General features: G+C 40.7%; 1 protein-coding gene and 1 long non-coding RNA gene across 2 annotated transcripts in view; one reads left to right on the forward strand and one right to left on the reverse strand.

Moving 5' to 3' along the window:
* Positions 1-7,792: 7,792 nt before the first annotated feature.
* GRAMD2B (GRAM domain containing 2B) overlaps positions 7,793-20,814 on the forward strand; it is a 128,379-nt gene continuing 115,357 nt past the window's right edge. The window contains exon 1 of the mRNA XM_053566314.1: positions 7,793-8,056. Coding sequence (XP_053422289.1) covers positions 7,917-8,056 — 140 coding nt within the window. The 5' untranslated portion in view covers positions 7,793-7,916. The remainder of the gene's footprint in view (positions 8,057-20,814) is intronic.
* Positions 18,217-20,814, reverse strand: part of LOC128568624 (uncharacterized) — a 40,923-nt gene continuing 38,325 nt past the window's right edge. Inside the window, exon 3 of the long non-coding RNA XR_008375184.1 lies at positions 18,217-18,587. This is a non-coding gene — a long non-coding RNA (uncharacterized LOC128568624). The remainder of the gene's footprint in view (positions 18,588-20,814) is intronic.

Below are 20,814 nucleotides of genomic sequence, written 5' to 3' on the forward strand. Positions count from 1 at the left end.
GTGTGCGTATACCATTATATGTATTATATATGTATATGTGTGTGTGTCCCTTCACACGATAGCAGTGGAAAATGAAAAACTGTAGCTTGTATGATCATTTTCCTCTGTCTCATATAAAGACAATTTAAACCACAGATGGATTGTTGCTGGGAAAAGTCCCTGGTATGTTTCCATTCCCTCACGAGTCGAGATGAGGAGGAATTCTGCATAGCAGCACAAAGGAATGAGAATCCAGATCACCAGGTCAGGAGTGAGGAGTGAGTCAGGAGGCAGCCCTAGCTTCGCCACTATTTATTCACATGACCTTGGGTAGGTCATCTGTCCCCTCTCAACATAAATGATAAATCCATAACATGAAGTATCTTCAGTAGATGAATTCTAAGGTCTCTATCACCTCTAAAATCTCTTCATCTATCATCTCACTTCTAGAAACATCTTGGCCAGTGGTATGTTTGCTCCCCAAAAAAATCTTCCTCAAATCTGTTTGCTGGAATTCTCCAAACATAGCTTTGATTGCATTTTAACTACTCTGGCCTCTGGTGCTCTGGCTGTGGGGAGGGAGCAGAGAATATGTGTCTATTTGCGCCCCACTTTGAATGGTAAGGTCTCTTGTAAACAACAAAATTATATTAGTAAATATTGGGCATATTTTCAGAAATACCAAATGATTTTAACGATCCTGTGTAAAACATAATTTTGATGAGGATAAAACATCAATTGTAATTTCCTCTGGCAGCTGGGGACGTATCAATCAATCAACAGAAATTTTGACAAATAGGATGTTTAAAAGCAATTATCTCAACTCATTTCATAAGTTTAAGCAAATATAATTAAAAGCAATTTAAAGACTTGCCTAAGTTAGAGCCAGGACTAGAATAGGAACTTGGGTTTTCAAATTTCTTTTTTTTTTTTTTTTTTGTGGTTTTTGGCCAGGGCTGGGTTTGAACCTGCCACCTCCGGCATATGGGACCAGTGCCCTACTCACTGAGCCACAGGCGCCGCCCCGGTTTTCAAATTTCTTACCCTTATATCACAAAGAACAAGTACACAGAAAGGAAGGTTGTCTTGTTTGATCTAGGCATGTTTACTGGACCTGCAAGATCAATTTTCTAATCTTTCTAGGGGGCAAAACTCCCCTTAAGGTCATGACTTGACTGCAGATTGCAATAGTTTTCTGTCAAGAGTAACATATATCTTCTCTGCATCCTTTCAGAAAAGGGTTCATGACTTAGAGGAAGAAATTAGCCTCCTCCTCCTTGTCATAGAAACAACAGAATAAGGGACTTTAAGAGAGAGGAAGGGACCTTCGATATGAGCTAGATAGTCCCCGATGAGAGTATAATATTCCGGGCTGTTTGGCTGGGCCATTATCACCAATGTCGACATCCTGTGGGCCCAGATTACTAACACTCATGCTCCCTTTGGGATTAAGTATACAAACCACATAGCTGATCATGTTGAGAAAAGCAAATCATACCTTTGGGCTATATTATACAGGACTCCACTCAACATTAGGGAAAATATGGCCAGCTGCAAAATCCTAATCTTCATATCATCAACAACATTTTCTAAGTGCATACCAGCTTTTACACATACTCTGTCATGAAGTCTTACAATAGCCTTTTAAGGTAGATACTGTTGTTATTCCCATTTTCATAAAGGTTTGGACAGGTTAAGTACCTTTCTAAAGTAACAGTAAGGAAATAATAGTCTCCCTTTCAACCCAGGCAACCTAATCCCTCAGCCCACAAAATCATACAGCCCACCCCAGTAGAGTGCATATATTCACTTTATACCTACACACCAGTTTGCTTTATGCAGTGATTCCAAGGTGAAGTCTTGGTGGTGACTTTATGAGACCAAGTCTCATTTATCCACATGACAGCATTATGTGCTTGTGCAAGCTAACTTTATTAATGCTAGCCTGAACACAGCGTAATACACCAAATAGTCCTGACTCTGCTTATTTGTAAAGGAAATCTAGTTTCTTTACAAATGAAAATGTATATTCCATGCCTCTGGAAAGCTCAGCTTTGATGCTCTGTTTATCTGGTGGTTTGGGTTTAGTCTTGTGCCTTAAGGTCTAAATCGCATCTTTCCAGAAAAAAAGGAGGAAGAATATACAGATATGAATTCTCCACATCCTCTCTAGTTTAGCACAAATAGTTTCTTATTTGTGGACTTCAGCATGCTTGAATATGATAACCAAAGAGTATCATTACACAAGACTAAATTCTTCAAACCATTGACCTTATTTCATTGATAAAAGAAAAAATTATTGTGGTCACACTTTGATTTGACAGGGTTAAGCAAAGAAAACTAGAGTTTGAGAAGGCTTTCAACATCATCTCCCCCAGGGATTTTGAACTCCAATGCGGGTTATGAGAACAAGCCAAGCAAAGTGGGCAGAGTGTGACAATGAGGCCTGGAGGCTTGAGGCAGCCAGCCAAATCCAGCCTCGACACAAGGGGACGCTGGTTCTTAATACCAGCCAGGGTTGCCACACTTCTGCCAGATGTTTCAAGCAAGATCAGACAACCATGTTTTACATGAAGTGTGTAAGAAAATTTCTACTTGCAAAATTTACCAAAGGCCAAGCAGAACATGTTAGACTAAATCAGCCTAAAAGTTCTCAAACTGGTACAATAAAAAAATAAAGTCCGGAGATGTTAACTGACTCACCAAGTGGGAGAACCCAAACTCTTTGCACCTTTTCTAGGTCAGACTCACTTTTACAAACTCAGTGGATAAGATACAATATCATAATTTAGTAGCGCATATCAGAAAAGTGAGGTATTGGAATCACTGGGGGTCTTACTTAAAACTGCCTGCCAGTTGTCCGTAAATCTGAATTTCTGTTGAAGTTTATAAAAAGGTCTCTGCTACCTTTATTTTAGTTATTCTAGTTATTATCAGGTATCATGCATTTTGGACAGTGTCCATATTCCTTTTATAGCTGTATTTACACGAACATCCTACTCCAGTTGTTTGATCACCTGCCATCTGTTTTAGTTTTCACAGAACAAATGAAAGCTGTGGCACATAGGGGCAGAGGGTGCTGCCTCGCTACTGTTATGGATTGCTGCACAAACTGCCATCAGTCCTAAAATGAAAGCAGTCATCATTCACATATTTTTTCTTTCTTTCTTTCTTTTTTTTTTTTTGAAACAGAATCTCACTCTGTCGCCCAGGTAGAATGCACTGGTATCAATCAGCCTAGCTCATAGCAACCTCAAACTTCTGGGCTCAAGTGATCCTCCTGCCTCAGCCTCCTGAGTAGCTGGGACTACAGACACCCACACAATGGCCGGCTAATTTTTCTATTCTTATAGTGATGGGGTCTGGCTCTTGCTCGGGCTGGTGTGGAAGTGCTGAGCTTCAAGGGATCCTCCCATCTCAGCCTCCCAGAGTGCTGGGATTATAGGTATGAGCCACCAGGCCTGGTCACACATTTTCTTTCATATACCATAAAAATCTTATTCTTTTTTGAACATAAAGTCCAAATATAACTATTATTAGCTGGGTGTTATGGCCAGCTGTAGTCCCAGCTACTCGGGAGGCTGAGGTAAGAGGATCGCTTAAGCCCAGGAGTTTGAGATTGCTGTGAGCTATGACACCATAGCACTCTACCCAGGGTGACAGAGTGAGACTCCATCTCAAAAAAGAAAAAAAAATACATATATAAGTATTATACTTACAAATTTTGTCAAATTTATCAGAGGCAGCCTATAAAAGTGAAATTCAAAGATTAAGCCCCAGAAGACTCTAATCCTTAGACAGGTGTAGGTTGCCTCCTCCCACCAGCATCTGTTGCGTTTCAAACTTTAATGGCCCTAGGGCTATATAAGCACCCAGTTTTCTTCCACGCTCTGCTGGCATCTATCCCTGCCTCAGAGTTTTATTTACCTTTCTGGCTCCTGAAGGCATTTGAGTTTGTGACCCCTGCTCTAGACTTCCAGCAAATCTCATCTTTGACACAATTGCTTATGATAAGGCATTAACTCAACATCTTACGTAAGAGTTTTAGTCAACACTGTTTTAACTACTTCAGTGTACTTCCCATAAGCTGGTAAATTGCTGTCTAAATGAAATCACCAGATGATTGCAGTTATGGGCCCAACTGATCTCCTTCTGTTTCCAAAGCCATCGAGCTAATCTTTCATCGTTTTATCTCCTTTACCGATAGCATTAAGTTTGGACTAGCCACACTGGCATTCACACTCATTGGATCCTTCATAATCCCCCTTCTCATATATGTTCAAACCTTTTCCTCTACTTCACCAACACACACTCTCTACTCTCGGGCACACATCTGGCCCATTCCCATTTACTTGCTCATGAGCTCTGTTCCCTTCCCTTTCTGCCTTTCCAATGTACCCCATTGGAACTCAGCCCAAACCCTACCTTGTCCATTAGACTTTCCTAAATTAGCCCATTCTCAAATGGTCTTGCTTCCTTTCAGATGTAAATGCTTGATAAGTATTTGTTGAATGAATAAATAAGTGAACACATTCCAGCATGACCACATTCTTACATTTAACTATGGCCAAGTTCCTTAACCTTTTAAAGATGTATTTTCTTTCTTTATAAAAATGCAATTTGAGTAGTGCAATGGGGCAAAGATTAAATGCGATGTTACACATGAAATTATATAGTTGGGCTTGGCGCCTGTAGTTCAAGCGGCTAAGGCGCCAGCCACATACACCAGAGCTGGAGGGTTTGAATCCAGCCCGGGCCCGCCAAACAGAAATGACAACTACAACCAAAAAATAGCCGGGTGTTGTGGTGGGCACTGTAGTCCCAGCTACTTGGGAGACTGAGGCAAGAGAATCGCTTAAGCCCAGGAGCTGGGGGTTGCTGTGAGCTATGATGCCACAGCACTCTACCGAGGGCGACAGCTTAAGGCTCTATCTCAAAAACAAACAAACAAAAAAAAAGAAATAGCCGGGCATTGTGGCGGGCGCCTGTAGTCCCAGCTACTTGGGAGGCTGAGGCAGGAGAATTGCCTAAGCCCAGGAGTTGGAGGTTGCTGTGAGCTGTGTGATGCCACGGCACTCTACCAAGGGCCATAAAGTGAGACTCTGTCTCTACAAAAAAAAGAAAGAAAAGGAAAAAAAAAGAAATTATATATTTGAGATGATAAGTAGATTCAAAAGATATTAGCTAGTAAAGAGGCTGAAGAAATATTAGGCTGATTTACTGCCTTTCCACCTCTACCTCTTATTAAGGTATTTCTAGTTAACTTTTCAGTCATGAACATTGTTTTCTCCCAGCTACATCATTGGAACAGGTCCCATTTCTTAAAGTTTTTTTTTTGTAGAGACAGAGTCTCACTGTACCGCCCTCAGGTAGAGTGCCATGGAGTTACACGCTCACAGCAACCTCTAACCCTTGGGCTTAGGCGATTCTCTTGCCTCAGCCTCCCGAGCAGCTGGGACTACAGGCGCCCGCCACAACGCCCGGCTATTTTTTTGTTGCAGTTTGGCCGGGGCTGCGTTTGAACCCGCCACCCTCAGCATATGGGGCCAGCGCCCTACTCACTGAGCCACAGGCGCCGCCCTCTTAAAGTTTTTTATGTTACTCACTGCAGCTAGCATAGAACTTTGCTACATATTTGTCGATTGAGTGAGTACTAGGAAATCTTACCTATTGAAAAATACACCTGCAGATTGGCCACTAACACTGGAATTCCCTTCTTCAGAGACATTTTGTTCTTGGTTAACCATTGCCCCAGTCAAAACCCAAACCTGCATGAGGGAAACATACTATATCTCGCTGGTCGTCAACATCTGTGCTCATTAGATCTGTTGTTTACAAGGAGCAGAGTCACCATGCAGGTTATGCTATTATATGGAAGTGCAATGATTGGTTTAATTTAACACATTAGTATAAGCTTATTTAATGTCTTTTCAACAAGATTTCCAACACAACTGCAACCTAGAAGTAAGGAAGAGAAATACAGATCATGTTCTGTCAAGGAAGGACAAGGAGGAAAGCTGGGGGTGGAGCATGATCAAAATTGTAGCGTGAGGCAGTTGACATTGGGGTGACCTCCCCAATACAGTTTGTCCAGCACTAAGGGTTTCCTTAGGGTTTAGGGTATTCAGTGCTAAAATCAGGAAAATTCCAGGTGAACAGGATAAGTTGGTCACCCTACTATGCTCCAGAAAAATCCCACTGAAAGACACTCTTTTCCTAATTTAAAAATTGTGCTTAGGGTCAGTACCCCCCAGGCAGTGGTATAGACCTGTTCCTGCCTGGGTACCAGCTGAGGAGAGTAAAACGCTACCAAGGCCGAGGCTAAAGGTTTGGTTTGATTTCCCAGGGAACTTTGTTCTCTTTCACAATCAGAACTGGTGTACTTCTCTTAAGCCAGCCATGCTCTGGTGTCCCTGACTAATCACAAGGGGGACAAAAAGAGAGCATAGTTCCTGGGGAACAAACAAATCCTTCACTCCTGCTGTGACTTCGGTGGAGGGACGCCGATATTTTCCTTGTGTGTGAGCATTTGTCTCATAAACTCATTTTCTAGGTGGTGCCTGTGGCTCAAAGGGGTAGGGCGCCAGCCCCATATGCCAGAGGTGCTGGGTTCAAACCCAGCCCTGGCCAAAAACTGCAAAGAAAAAGGAAGAAAAGAAACTCATTTTCCATCCTTTCTGGGTTTTAGTAAAATGCGTGTCTAGGCGATGGTAATACATAGCATAACTGCAGATCTCCATAGCGTATTCTCCTGATTTCATTCTAATCCCACCAGACAGGCATGAGAGATATGGAGCCGAGCGTGGCTCCCATCTCCTGCAACCAGCAAGCAGCAGAGATGGAGCCTGAACTCTCACCCTCTCACCTTCTCACCCTCTAATGTTTGTTTGTGTTTGTCATTGTTGTTTTGATACAGGTCACAGCCTTCTTTTTTTTTCAAAGTGTCAAAATATTCTGTGTGACGCCACGGCACTTTACCGAGGGCCATGAAGTGAGACTCCGTCTCTAAAAAAAAAAAAAAAAAAAAAAAAAAAAAACTAGGCAAAGTGTCAAAATATTTATTTTATAATTCTTACCAATTTATTTTACAAATTTTTTGTAATTTGCTACTCCATGGAACTTTTAAATGATTTCTTTTCCACGTGATTTTAAAATGATGACTTGTCCGACTGATCTGAGTGTTGAGAGAGCAAAAATAAAATTGCATCTTCTTCTCTTTGCTGTCTCACTTGGCATGCTGACCGTGTGTTTTTAGTGATGTCACAGGATGTGCCATTTATTCAAATCTCTCTCCTCTCTTTAGATTCCCTGTGAACGGAGGGAGGTCTCAGCCTTCGGTCACCCAGCAAAACATACGCATACAACCTAAATGTTGAGACTCCCTTGACTTTGTGGTATCACTTTCATAAAAACTCCAGGACTCTGTAGGTCCCAAGGTCCTATACATCTTGCCAAACATGGGCTGGACACGCAAGGCCGGCTATATGCACAAAGGCACAAATCCACATTTCTCAGCCTGCCGGTCAGGCTCCAGTGCTTGGGAAAAGCATCCTGCTTCTCACGTCTAGACGCTGCTAGTCTCTGCCCCTCGTTGTTTTGTTTTGTTTAAGTGTCTACTTTTCCATAGACTCTCCTGCATCAATGCACCGATTTACTGCTGTTCAAATTTGATATTTGTAAACTAAAAAGTTAATTTCCCAAACACGTTTATTTCTCCTTTAGAGCAAATATGGGTAGGATGAAACCACCCTGTGTCCTACTGATATGTTACTCATTAACTGACTGTAAAAAAAAAAAAAAATAGCCTCAGTGAGATTAGGAGTCGTGAAGAAAGAGTTTCCTGCAATGTGAGAACTGTGCAAAGCGGAACTGCAGAGATTTTCCTACTACTTGGGAGATTGGGAAATGAGCCTTTGAGCTTGCTCTTGGACTTGGCAATGGACAGGGGCACGACGGTGAAGAAGAGGCTGTCTTCCAGCGACGTGGTGTTCCCCTTGGAGACTCCGGGCAGCCTGAGGAAAGCCAGCGCGGAGGCCCCACACAGCTCCACGGACAGCCCCGGCTGGGTGCTCCTCAGGTGGGTACAGCCTGCCCATCCTAAGCCCTGGCGACCTGGGCCACCCAACCGCTGCCCTTTAGATTGCTCCTTAGTCATTTCCTGAGGTACAGTGGTATTCTGCCAAGGGAGAAGCATCCTGGCCAGAGGATTGGAAGTGGGGCCATAACAGGAAATACAACCTTCTTGGCAAATAGAACTATTAACCACTCTTAGTACTTTTTAGTACTGGGTAACTGGCCACGGTGCCCTGTGACTTACTCTCAGGTTCATAGGAAGTGAAGCCCAATAGTTGAGCCAAAAATTTACTCTGATATCAAAATTATTGGAGTTTTATTAAAATTGTAATTATTAAAATATTAAGATATTTGCCTTCTTTTTACCTTTCTAAGTTATATTAAAATACTGCTAGCTGTGCTGTGGTTCAAGTATTTACTGTATAGTGATTTATAGCAGCTTTGGCCAGATTATAGAACATACGTGTTTTTAGCTGTAAACATTAATGTCCACATCAACATTACTCTGATAATTCTATATTTTTAATTAAAATGTATTTATCCAGTCTTAATATTCATTTTGTCTCATAACAATACTCTAGCAACTTTTAAAATACAGACAGTAAGGATAAGTAGAAATCAAAACAAGAAAAAGCTTTTCATTCAACTCTTATGTAAATGTTAATATAACTTTCATGTAAACTTTTCAGGTGAAGGCAAACTTCACTTTTTGATAGCACCATATTCCAAAATCAAGGGTTAAACGTGATCCTTTCTTTTGAAAATCATTTTAAACCATTTACACAAACAAGTGCTCTAAATTGCAGCTTTAAAAATTACATAGAAAACAAAGAAATTCTGTTTCATTTAATAGCATTCACATATTAGAATTTTGGGTTATGAAAACAAATTAAATAATTTTAAAAAGAAATGTTAAAGACCAAGAGACTGAATTTATGCAAATTATTGCTTAATACATCTATTTTCAAGTTAGCTAAATTTTTCTATTCATCATTAAAATGGATCTATCTTACTTGCATCAGTGTTTAAGCAAGAATATAATTAATTTCATGATTCAAAATGCAAAACTTTTTGCATTATTTCGCTCAACTTCAAGTGTCTCTTGAATTTCTTTGTCTGCTTAATTCATCTCGTAAGTATATTGTGATGCATATGCTTCTTTGAAGTTCAAGCTTTAACCAGAAAAAGTAAAATTAAATTGAAATGCATCAGCAAACAAATATTAAAACAAATACAATACATAAAGTATAATATAAATAAACATAATTGATTTTATAATTATAAATAAATAAATCAAATGAAAATAAAACAAAAATCTGCATCAACCTAAATTCAAGTCTCTCTCAAAAAGAGCCCAGACCTATATATCCTGCATATTTGAATATTCAACTTCGAATCTCTATATTAACATTGATAAATTATTTTTAATTTTTTTTATAAGTAATCTTTAAAAAAGCATATTGGAACCAACTAGTTTGAGCATCTTTTAGTCTAGTTGAAAGATTTATTTAATGTATTATATACAAAATCATTAAAAATAATTTGTAGAAACATTCAGGCACATGTTGGTTAAATTTTTGTGGTTAAAAATAAGACCAAGTAAATACTTCCCTTCTTTTTTTTTTTTTTTTTTGGAGACAGAGTCTCACTTTATCACCCTCGATATAGAATGCTGTGGCATCACAGCTCACAGCAACCTCCAATTCCTGGGCTTAGGCCAGGGCCAGATTCAAACCCACCAACCTCAGTATATGGAGCTGGCACCTGTGATATAATTTAAGCTGTGTTTTTAGTCAATCACTCAATTTGCAGCAGTTTATTGAGTAACTATTATATCCTGGGCTATAGGGAAGACGCAGGGGATACATACAATCACGAGCAAGTTAGTCCCTGCCTTTACAGAGGTTGTTAGTCTAATGTCAAAGATAGGCCCCAAAAATGAATGAATGCATACATATAGATGTAAATACATAATTCAAAACTTAATATATGTTAAAGGAAACAAATTAAAGCTGAGATAGGGGAAACTAACCTAGATGGGGTGGCAAGTAAAGGAGGTGATATTTTAGGCTGACTTAGAGGATGAAAAGGGAACCATGAAAAGACTGGGAAGGAGCATGGTGAGCTGATGTGGGGAGAGCTTGAGTCTGGGGAGCCTGGGGCGAGTGGCGCCCATGAAATCAGACAAATAAGCAGATGAAGAAGGGGAAGGGGTTTAGAATTCTATTCCAACTATGACGGGAAGCCACTGAGGGTTTAGAATAAGCTGTGGGTTATTTCCAGTGTTTTGCTCATTCAAGCAATGCTACATCTTGCCCATGTCCCTGATGCACTTGGCAAGAGACTTTTTAAGGTGCCCGCCTAGGACAGGAAAGGTTCATGATAGATTAAGACATAATTAACTTCCCTTGCTACTGTCAAGGTGCGTTCCAAAATGCTGGGTCATTTGTGCTACCAAGAGCAGTTATGCTGCTGCCTCAACAACATTTGGATTGTCTGACTTTAAATTCTTCCAGTCTGGACAGTGTGAAACAGTATCATAATATGGTTTCCACATGCATCAAACACACAGAAAGAGCATCTTTCAACATGTTTATCGGTCATTTTGTTTCTCCTTTGGTAAAATGCCTGCTTATGGAATTTATAACCCTTTGGGAGAAGAGATATAGCTAGCTTTTTCTTCTTCTGAGACAGTTTTTATAAAATATTCCAGACACTGATCTTTTGTTAGTTACATGTATTGCAAATATTTGATTCCAGTATAGGACACATTTGTTTTACTCTATTATGTTTAAGCTCTTCTTTTAACTTATCAATTGATTATTTTCTTTTTTATTTTTTTATTATTAAATCATAGCTGTGTACATTAATGCGATCATGGGGCACCATACACTGCTTTTATAGACCATTTGACACATTTTCATCACACTGGTTAACTTAATGACTTGTACTTTCTGTGACTTGAAATCCTTTCCTACCCTAGGTCATAAGAATGTTCTGACCTATTTTCTTCTACAAATGTGTTTTCCTTTCACGCTAGGGTTCTTTATGTATTTGGAATTTATTTCTTTTCCTGGTGCTAATCAGGGCATCATTCTAATTTTTATATCAATAATAAATTGTTCCAAATTATTTATTGAATAGTCTGTCCTTTCCTAGTAAACTGAAATGCCAGCTTTGTCGTGTGTCACTGTTTCCATACTACCGCTTTATGATAAAAAATCTGGTATAACAAGACTCCTTACATGAATAGAACTGGTTGGCTATTCTTGACTTATTTCCTTCCCCTTAAATGTTAGAACCAGTTTGTTGAGTAAAAACTTTTTTTATCTGAAATTGCACTGAATCTATTGCTTGCTTAGAGGAAGTTTGACATTTTTGCAGGTGTTAAATGTACCCATCTGTAAACATGGCATGTCTTTCTGTTTACCTAGGTCATCTTTATTATCCTTTGATAAAGTTTTAGAATCTCCTACACAAAAAGCCTACACATTATTTTTTGGATTTACTTCTAGGTACTTTATATTTTTGTTGTTATAAATATAATTTAATAATTTTTCTTTTGTTATACATGAAAATAGAATTAGATTTCTAAATTATAGGGAAGGATTTTTAAAGTGTGATCTTACAATATTTTTGCTAAATATTCTTATCCATTTTAGCAATCAATTTGTTGACTTTGGGATGTTTTCTTTGTAGACAATAATATTTGAAATTAAAAAAAAATATTTTACCTTTCTGATGTTCGTTCACTCTTTTTAAGTATTTTTTGCTTATTACACAAAAAAGGAACTCCAGTATAATGTTGAGGGTGAGTAGTCATGGCAGACATTCTTGTTTTGTTCCTGATTTTAAAGGAAAGAGTTTTAAAATTTCAGAGTTTATCAGTCCTTTGCAGGTTAAAAAAGCTTTCACCGAAGTGAGGTTTTCTAGCTGCTTGTTGAAGTTATTGAGTGCTTTCTCAGCCTCCACTGACACAATACCCATTTGAAAATCTTTGACATTCTTAATGTACACACTACCTCAAAATTCACAAGAAATCATAATTTCTCAAAATATATAGAACATTGGGCAGCCTCAGAAAACACGAGCTGTAACTTGTAGAGGTAGTTGACTGGAAAAGTTTGGGTGAATTAATCGTTCTGTAAATTAGTCATTCAGCAAAATTTTAAAAACAGGAATTTCTATTAGATGAAATAGCTTTGGGATATTTATTATGCAAATGTGGTGAAAGTTGCCCGGTGGGGCTAGGCTGTAGAACGGGGCAGCACAGGCTTCGGGGACACAAACAAGACTGAGATGGCAACCAAAGAAGACAAAAGAGGGCAAACGGCGGGCAGAACTCAGCTGGCATTTGGGAGGACGGGGCCAGCCCAGGCCTGCTCAGAGTCCTTCCGTGCCCTGCGTTGGAGACTACTCCAGACTTCAGTCAGCACCCAGCTCCAGGCAAGCCTGCAGTCTCACCCATTATGCCTCCACTCAGCGGCGCCTGCCTCTGTTCCTCCATCTCCTCCATCTAATCCTCGTCTCTTCCAGCCGCCACCAGTGGGTGGGAGAGGAAATGTTTGCCCCTCTTCCCTCTGCCTGCCCCTCTCAAGGGCCTTGACTTTTCTTTAGCCAAACCCACTTCTCCTGTGGTTAGCAAAAGGACCTGGGTGCTTGGTGGCATCTGAAGAACTGGAGTACAGCAGAGGTCATATCACGACCTATATCAGCTAATTAAGTAGCCCATGGGCTCAGCTCCCATTCAGAGGCTGAGAGGGGCTGAGTCCTGGGATGTGAGGTTGCTTCTCCAGGAGCGGGGATGAGGTGGAAGGAAGCATTCAAAGAAAGCAGGGCTGTGTTAAGGGAACATAGAAAGGCTTTAGTTTCCTGAGTACGCAGTGGGTATTTCAGTGAATGGGCAAGGTCGGGGTGGCAGAATCCGTGAACTCTGCAGAGCCTCAGACAGTGGGGGGCAGAGAGAGAACAAAGGGTGCCAGGCTGTAGCAAAGTGCAGCTGTGGAAGGCAAAACGAGGAGGGTGAGTGCAGAGGATGAGGTATCTTTCTCAGGAGAGTTAGAATTTTGCAAGCAGGAGAGGATAGAACTCCTCAGCAGCTATTGTTGCTGGGAGAGAAAGGATATACCATCTCCTTCCCAAATGTCACCACTCAATATTTTTTCAGTTCATATGCTTCATCCTGTTGCCAGGCTGTTGACCAGGCTGCTCTTTATGCCTTCCTATTCATCTTCCAAGATGCCCCTTGCTGAAAGGCCTAGTGTAACCTCCGGGGGGCTTCCCTGTGGCCCCCAACTCCCACCCCTCAGGACTAGCAGCCATTTCTCATTTGTTGACACCCCATCCCATATTAGCCACCTATCAGAATGCAATACCATTGGGGTGCCTTTATTGCAAAGCTAATGCAGCTCAAGCTTCACCCTCACTTACATGGGCCCTTCCAGGGCCCTGGGAGGGTCCCTAGCAAGGCGTACATGTAGTCATACATTTTTGAAAATTTTGCAGATAATATTTTCCCTGCAATTATGATTGCTATCTCTCTCCATTCTAATTTTCCCTCTGTCACACTTTTCCCCCAGTCAAATAAGTAGCCAAGAGCATTTTTTTGGCATTCCGAACTAAGGAAATTGTTCAGAATTGGGATCAGTGGAGTATACTTACGTGACTTGTCTTCATTTCTGTGTGCACACAAGTTAACTCTGCCTGTTGTAGAAATGGCTTCCAGGAATACACCCGTCACCCACCAAGACAATATAGCCTGCTTCGTGGCATGAGCAGGGCCAGAGATGGTATTATTATCAGAACATGTACTACAGGTGCCATGCATTGCACATGTGTAGGTAGTGGAAGACAAAAAGGGTTTGAAATGTATGAAGCCAGAAGCTGGTCTCTGGCAAATTCTTCCAGTCATCAGATGCATACATGGTAAGTAGTGGTTTCCATTTGCTTTACCACCTAGTCAAGACAGTTCTCTTCTATTAGCACTATGCTCAATGGTGCAGCTGGTAATTATACTTGATAATGCAGCTGACATAAGTACTCCAACCTTATACTTTTGTCTTTTGTGATGGTAATTGCACGTACTAGAATTTATCAGAATTCCTGTGATTAAGGGGCACAAACCTGAAGTAATACTAAAAACAGCCACTGCATCTGTGTGTGTGTCATACAGTAGATTAAGCATGGCATCATCAAGAGTGGATCTGAGGCTGGACGTGGTGATGTAGGCCTGTAATCCCAGCACTCTGGAAGGCTGAGGATCACTTGAGCTCAGGAGTTTGAGAGCAGCCTGAGCAAGAGCCAGATCTTGTCCCCACTAAAAATAGAAAAATTAGCCAGACATTCTGCAGGGTAGTTCCAGCTACTCAGAAGGCTGAAGCAGAAGGATTGCTTGAGCATAGGAGTTTGAGGTTGCTATAAGGTAGGCTCAGACATTGGCACTCTAGCCTGGGTAACAGAGTGAGACTCTGTCTCAAAAAGAAAAAAAAAAAAATGGATTTGAGTTTGAAAGAAATGTCTAAACTATCAATTAAAAACTGAGTTATTCTGCAGAGAAAAATTAAATTAATTTATATTCTCTTTATTAAAAATATTGTTGCCAGGGCGGTGCCTGTGGCTCAAGGAGTAGGGTGCCGGTCCCATATGCAGGAGTTGGCAGGTTCAAACCCAGCCCCAGCCAAACCCCCGCCCCCCACCCCAAAAAATATATTGTTGCCATATGAAGACAACAATGGTATCAGCTAAAAATTACAAGAAAGTATCATGGAATGTGTCAGATAATTAACTCATAAGAGCATTACATTACTTTTCTGGATTTGGAGATGTTTACAGAATTTGTCAGCTTTTTCAAATTAATAATTTGATTTCTTTTCTCACTCAAAATAAATATTCACTTTCATAGCTAATTTTTATTCATATTTTTTCTTCAAGAAGACCCTAAAATTGTCTAAGCGTTAGTGCCACAAAACCTGGATTTGCCTGCCCCGATTTTGTTTCTGTGTGTTCCCTAACAGGAACTGGGCTTTTCGGATCTGTAGAGCTTGAGACAGACCACACACTCTGCAGCACGGACTGAACCAACAGATGAGGTCCTGCCAGCTGTGGGGTGAACACCCAAGGGGAATACATGTCGGTTTATAATTGCCCGTGATCACTCCCTCATTTTTGGCAATTTTGAGAATATTTATAGAAAAATTAATGTTACAATAATGCTTTTGAGCAGTTTTCACATCTCTGTATTTTTTAAACCACCTAAAATCGTTTTTAAAAATCACATACAATTGAATAACCTATCCTTTAATCTTTTACTCATTTTTTAAATGCTTTTTTTTATTTTTTGAGACAGAGTCTCACTTTGTCGCCCTCAGTAAAGTGCTACCGTGTCGTCATATCTCAGAGCAACCTCAATCTTCCGGGCTCAAGCAATCCTCTTGCCTCAGTCTCCCTAGTAGCTGGGACTACAGGCACCCACCATAACGCCTGGCCGTTTTGTTTTGTTTTTAAGAGACAAAGTTCTCACTCTTACTCAGGTTGGTCTTGAACTCCTGAGCTCAAGCATTGACTCGCTTTGAGATGAAATTTTAAGATCTCGTGGAAATCTATTTTGAATGAATTTGACCTAAAGTCCCCACTTTCATTAAAAGCTTTTTATTTTTTGACAGATAAAAATATCAATTTGGTTTATTTATATGCCTTCATCTTTATTTGTTGATTATTTATTTAGCCTTTGGCTTTACCAAAAAGAAACAAGTGTAAGCGAATTGAAGGTTCTAAGAGTTGCCTCCCTGGATAACTGTGTAGAAGATTTAGCATGGGGCTACATGAGGGCAGATTGGGAATGCCTGCCAAGAATCACATCAGTGATGAATGAGTGTTTATATACAGCCCAACAGTAATAATAATCATCTTTTCTATTTGTACAATGGCTTACTCATGGGAATTTTTTAGAGGCATGACCTTATCAACCTCAGTGACTTTCATTATGGTACATGGATTAAAGTTGTTCTTTACCTTGACTAAAAGAAAGTAAGTAACAGAAAAAGAAGCTTCCTGTTGTTGCTGTATGACCAAATTAAGCCAACAAAATTCATTCAGGTAGTAAATGCACAGCCAGATACATGACCAAAATATCATTATCCAACTTCATGGACCAATTCATTCACCTGGCTTGGCTTCAAATTATTTGGGCTATTTCCAAAAATCAAATTCATTTTCAAGGGCCATTTAATTCAGTCTCTTCGTCTCGCCCCAAATGATTTCCAGAGCCCGAGAGGGACACTGGTTTCAGAAGGGAGTGTGGTGGTATCTGAGAAAGAAGGTTAAGGAGACTTAGCTGGCATTCCCAATTCTGTACTGACTCGTTGTGTGATTCCAAGGGTTTCAGTTAAACTTGCCTGTAAGAAGATGACAGTTCTTTGCTCTATGTGCCTTTGAGGAGTAGTAGAAGAACCAGGATAATGGATAATTTTATTGAACAGTTACAGGATGATTTTGAACCTCTGTCCGAGGATGCTTTGTACAGGAAGGACTGTCTGATGAACAGCCAGTTTTGTCCTTTACTAACTCTGCATTCTCTCTGCCCCTTACTTTCTTCAACTGTAAAATGGGGATAATCACAGGATTATATTAAACAAGGTAATGTAGAAAGTGCTTGGCACACAGCAAATGTTGTAATGCTGGCTGCAGTTTTTATGGGACAATGCGGGAGATAAACAGAGGGAAATGGCATATCTACTTATCACCTGGAGCTGCTAAAGCCTACAAAAACATGCTTCAGTGCCTACCTCCAGGGGCTAAAATCTCTGCTGGTGACTGACACAGGCCCAGGCTACCACAGAAGGCAAAATGGTACACATGCACTTTGAAAATTAAATTATTAGCCTAACTCTCCAAACTAGAATTTCCCACAGCATGTTTCCTGCTCATCCTCATGTTGTAATACTTACGTCTAGAAATAAACTGCACTTTGCAAATGCTCAGAGCAACAAAATAAACACTGCCTAATATAAAAAATGAACGGCTGCCAAAGTTTTTATTTTATTCCTTCCGATAGCCCCATAAGGGCCAAATAACAAGCCATGAACAGACCTCACTCCAAACATGCTCCTTTGCAGACGGGAAATAAACCTGGAAGCAGAAAAAGTGAAGAGTAGAATTGCGCTCATTGATCTCAGAGAGTTATTTGGCCTGTAAGGAGAACACTCTGGAATCCTGCTCAGCTCCCCCAGTCTCATCCCTCAGCTTTCCCTGCCCTTGGAGGTCCACACTCCACATATGTGCACTAGCTCTGGGCCTTTGCAACTTCTTTGCTTCCAACACTCTGGTGTAGTACATTCTGAGCTGTCCTTGAAAACTGGACCAGGATGACCCCCTTAAAGAAAGCCTGCCCTTGTGCAATCTCCCTTTCTCTGTGCCTCATTACGCCTCTGGTTTACTTCCAGCGCAGCATTCAGCGCACACTAAATTCTACTGTTGTTCTATGTGTATTTGCCGTTCCGCCTCACTGTGCTGCCTTTTGCTTCTAAACAATCGCTCGGCATCGTTTTGGGGACAAAGTAGATAATGATGAATATTAGGTGGGTGAACAAGCGTCAGGTGGATGATGGATGGATGAAGAGTTCCTAAAGAAAGGTTGAGCCTGGCTGGGGTGCTGCTGACTTCACCCCGGGAGGCTGGAGCTCAGCAAAACCTTCGGGGGACGCTGCAGGAAGTGTCAGAAGGTCATATGCCATCTGACCAGCCTCAGGAGTCAGACGCCATCATTTCTACACTAGAATGTGTACACTACAGGAATTACAGGTAGTGGTAAAGTCAAATGACGCCTCAGACCTTCTGACTCAAAAGCATTCTGCAGTAGAATGGGTACAATGCAGGAAGAGCAGCTAGTGGCACGATGACGCCTCAGACCTCTGACTCAAAATGCAGGACCTTTCCACCGCCCCACTGGGATTCAGCATGAGACCTGACTTGGCGTTTGACTCTCTGTGGTCCCAAATATTTCGGGAAAAACTTACGCGACAAAAAGGCCACCCAGAGCAATATAGGTTGAAATTAAATATAGGTTGAAATTTCTATCGCCATAAATTTAAATGTAGATTTATTTTTAGCTTAATTTCACTTTGAATTAAGATCTAAACAAATTTAATTGCTGTAAAATTGAATTAAACTACAGATGAAAGAGAGAAGCGTTTACTTTAAGAAAACATCGATTTTTAATAATAAATTGATTTTTGTAATAAATAACCCATCGCACATGCCAGACACTTCCGTACCATTCTGCTCTCGTCTTCCCTCTACCTGGAATAACAGTTCCCTCAGACAATACTTAATCAACAAGCATTTACTGGGTAGTAAGGCATTGGAGATCCAGTGTGAAGACAACAAGTGTGGTCTGAGTTCTTATGTGGCTTGCAGTCAGAGGAAGACAGCCATTACAGGGGGTTTGAAGTGTCCTGCGTTTGGAAGTACAGAGCAGAAAGCAGAGTGAGCCAGCGAGGCCAGCCCAGTCCTGGAGGAAATGGAGCAGGAGATGAGATCTGGAAGAAAACAAGAGGGAAAGGAAGAATCCTTCATTGAAAAAAATAGCACTTGCTACTCTCTGTGGAGGAGAAAAAAGCATTTCTAGATGCTGAAAGAATGCTGAGCCTCTGGAGCAGACAGAGGGAGGGGGCCTCGGAGAGACTAAAGTAGAACAAACACCCTTCCTCAAAGAGGAAACGAGCAACTCAAAAGCTAAATCGTGTCCCAAGTTAAAAGAAAACCCTCTCCAGAAATAATATCACCCATCCTATCTGTTTTCCTTTCAGAGATTATATCCAGTTGATGTAGAAGCCAAGTTAGCAGTGACTCCCAACATGCTGTCTTTTGAGAACAAAAACATTCATTTCCCTTGGGTAGCTGTGCCCAAGCTCTGACCACTGACCCGCACATGACTCCATACCACCTGACGTCCACAGGCAAATCCAAATTCCAACCCAGTCATTGACACGTGCGTGAAATCACCAAGGAAGCATGGTCCAGACTGAGCGGGAAGGGCTGGCAAAAAGCTGTCTGAGTCGTCAATTACTTCACAGCACATTATGCCAAATCTTAGCCTCTTAAACAATAAGCATTTATTATTTCACACAGTTTGTGTAGATTCTAAAGCTGGGAGTGAATTAACCAGGTAGTTCTGGCTTAGAGACTCTCGTGAGGTTGCAGTCAGACACCAGCTAAGGCTGCAGTCCTGCAAAGATTTGGCTGGGGCTAGAGGATCTGTTTCCAAGGTAACTCATTCACACATCTGCTGGGTTAGTGCTGGTTGTCTGCAGGAGGCCCCAGGTCCTCCCATCTGGATAGAGGGCTGCTTGAGTGTCCTCACAACATGGCAGCTGGCTTCCCCCAGAGCAAGCAACTCAATAAAACAGTAATGTGAAAGCTAGTGTCTTTTATGACCCAGTCTCAAAAGTCAGATACCATCATTTCTACAATATCTTCTGGGTACACAAGTCAGCCCTGTATTCAATGTGGACAGGAAAAATTCAAGGCTGAGAAGACCCAGGCAGGCGGTGGAAAATTGGGGACCATCTTGGAGGCCGGCAATCACAAAAACGACTTAATATTTCTAATTGGAAAGGTAATATCTGGTGACAGGGCGTTAGCCTGGAGTTACTCAAATCTGTATTTGAATCACAACTCTTGCACTTATTCTGTCATCTCAGCCCAGGTATCTAATCTTGCTAAGCTCCAGTTTTCTCATTTGTAACATGGGGCTAATAACATCTACCTTGTTGGGCTATTCTGAGGATTAAGTATGGATCATTATGGTGTCTGCCAAGTAGGAGGCACTGAAGAACTGCTGTTATAGCTACAATATAACTGTAGAAATACAGTTGGAAGTCATTATCCAGACACCCCTATGTCAAATTCTAAGGCGTTTTTTTCCTTATTTGTTTTAGTATTACCACATGTTTTATTATAGTAAGAGCCAAACACAGAGGGAAGAAAAGGTACATGAAACTAATATATATATATTTCCTATCTGAAAGGAAAACAGATAGGGTGGGTGATATTTACTTTTATCTATCTGAATACATGTGGCAACCATAAGGACTTTAAGAGCCAAAATTGAAGAGTCAAACAGCTGTGATGCTATTTCAGTTCTTTCATAAGACTAAAGTTCATCTTATGATGAACTCAAACATGAAAATAAGATAGGAGAAGAAAAAAACACCAATACTGATTCAAATTACTTTCCCAAAATTATAATTTTTCTGAAAAAAAAAATAGATTATCTTTTAAAAAAATAAAAAGACATAGCCGGGCGTTGTGGCGGGCGCCTGTAGTCCCAGCTGCTTGGGAGGCCGAGGCAAGAGAATCGCTTAAGCCCAGGAGCTGGAGGTTGCTGTGAGCTGTGTGAGGCCACGGCACTCTACCAAGGGCCATAAAGTGAGACTCTGTCTCTACAAAAATAAAAATAAAAAATAAAAAGACAAGTTCAAATGGTCAAGTTCTGTCTTATGTCAAAATGAAACATTTTCCCAATGTGCTACTGATTTAAACATTTACAATGTTTTGTGTTCAGGAATTTGATTTTGTGTTTTGGTGTCACTTTAAATGACTCTGACCTTAGTTTCTTCCCTGGTAAAATAAGAATAAAAACACTGGAAGAAGACAGTTCTCCATCTGGATTCTCAAAATTTTTTTTTCTCTAAATTCATATGCTAAGCACATAAGTGAAAAGAGCCCAGACCTGGCCCTGGCAGGCTTCACTAACTCTCTCTG

The sequence above is a fragment of the Nycticebus coucang genome, chromosome 17 (genome assembly GCF_027406575.1).
Source record: "Nycticebus coucang isolate mNycCou1 chromosome 17, mNycCou1.pri, whole genome shotgun sequence".
Lineage (NCBI taxonomy): Eukaryota > Metazoa > Chordata > Mammalia > Primates > Lorisidae > Nycticebus > Nycticebus coucang.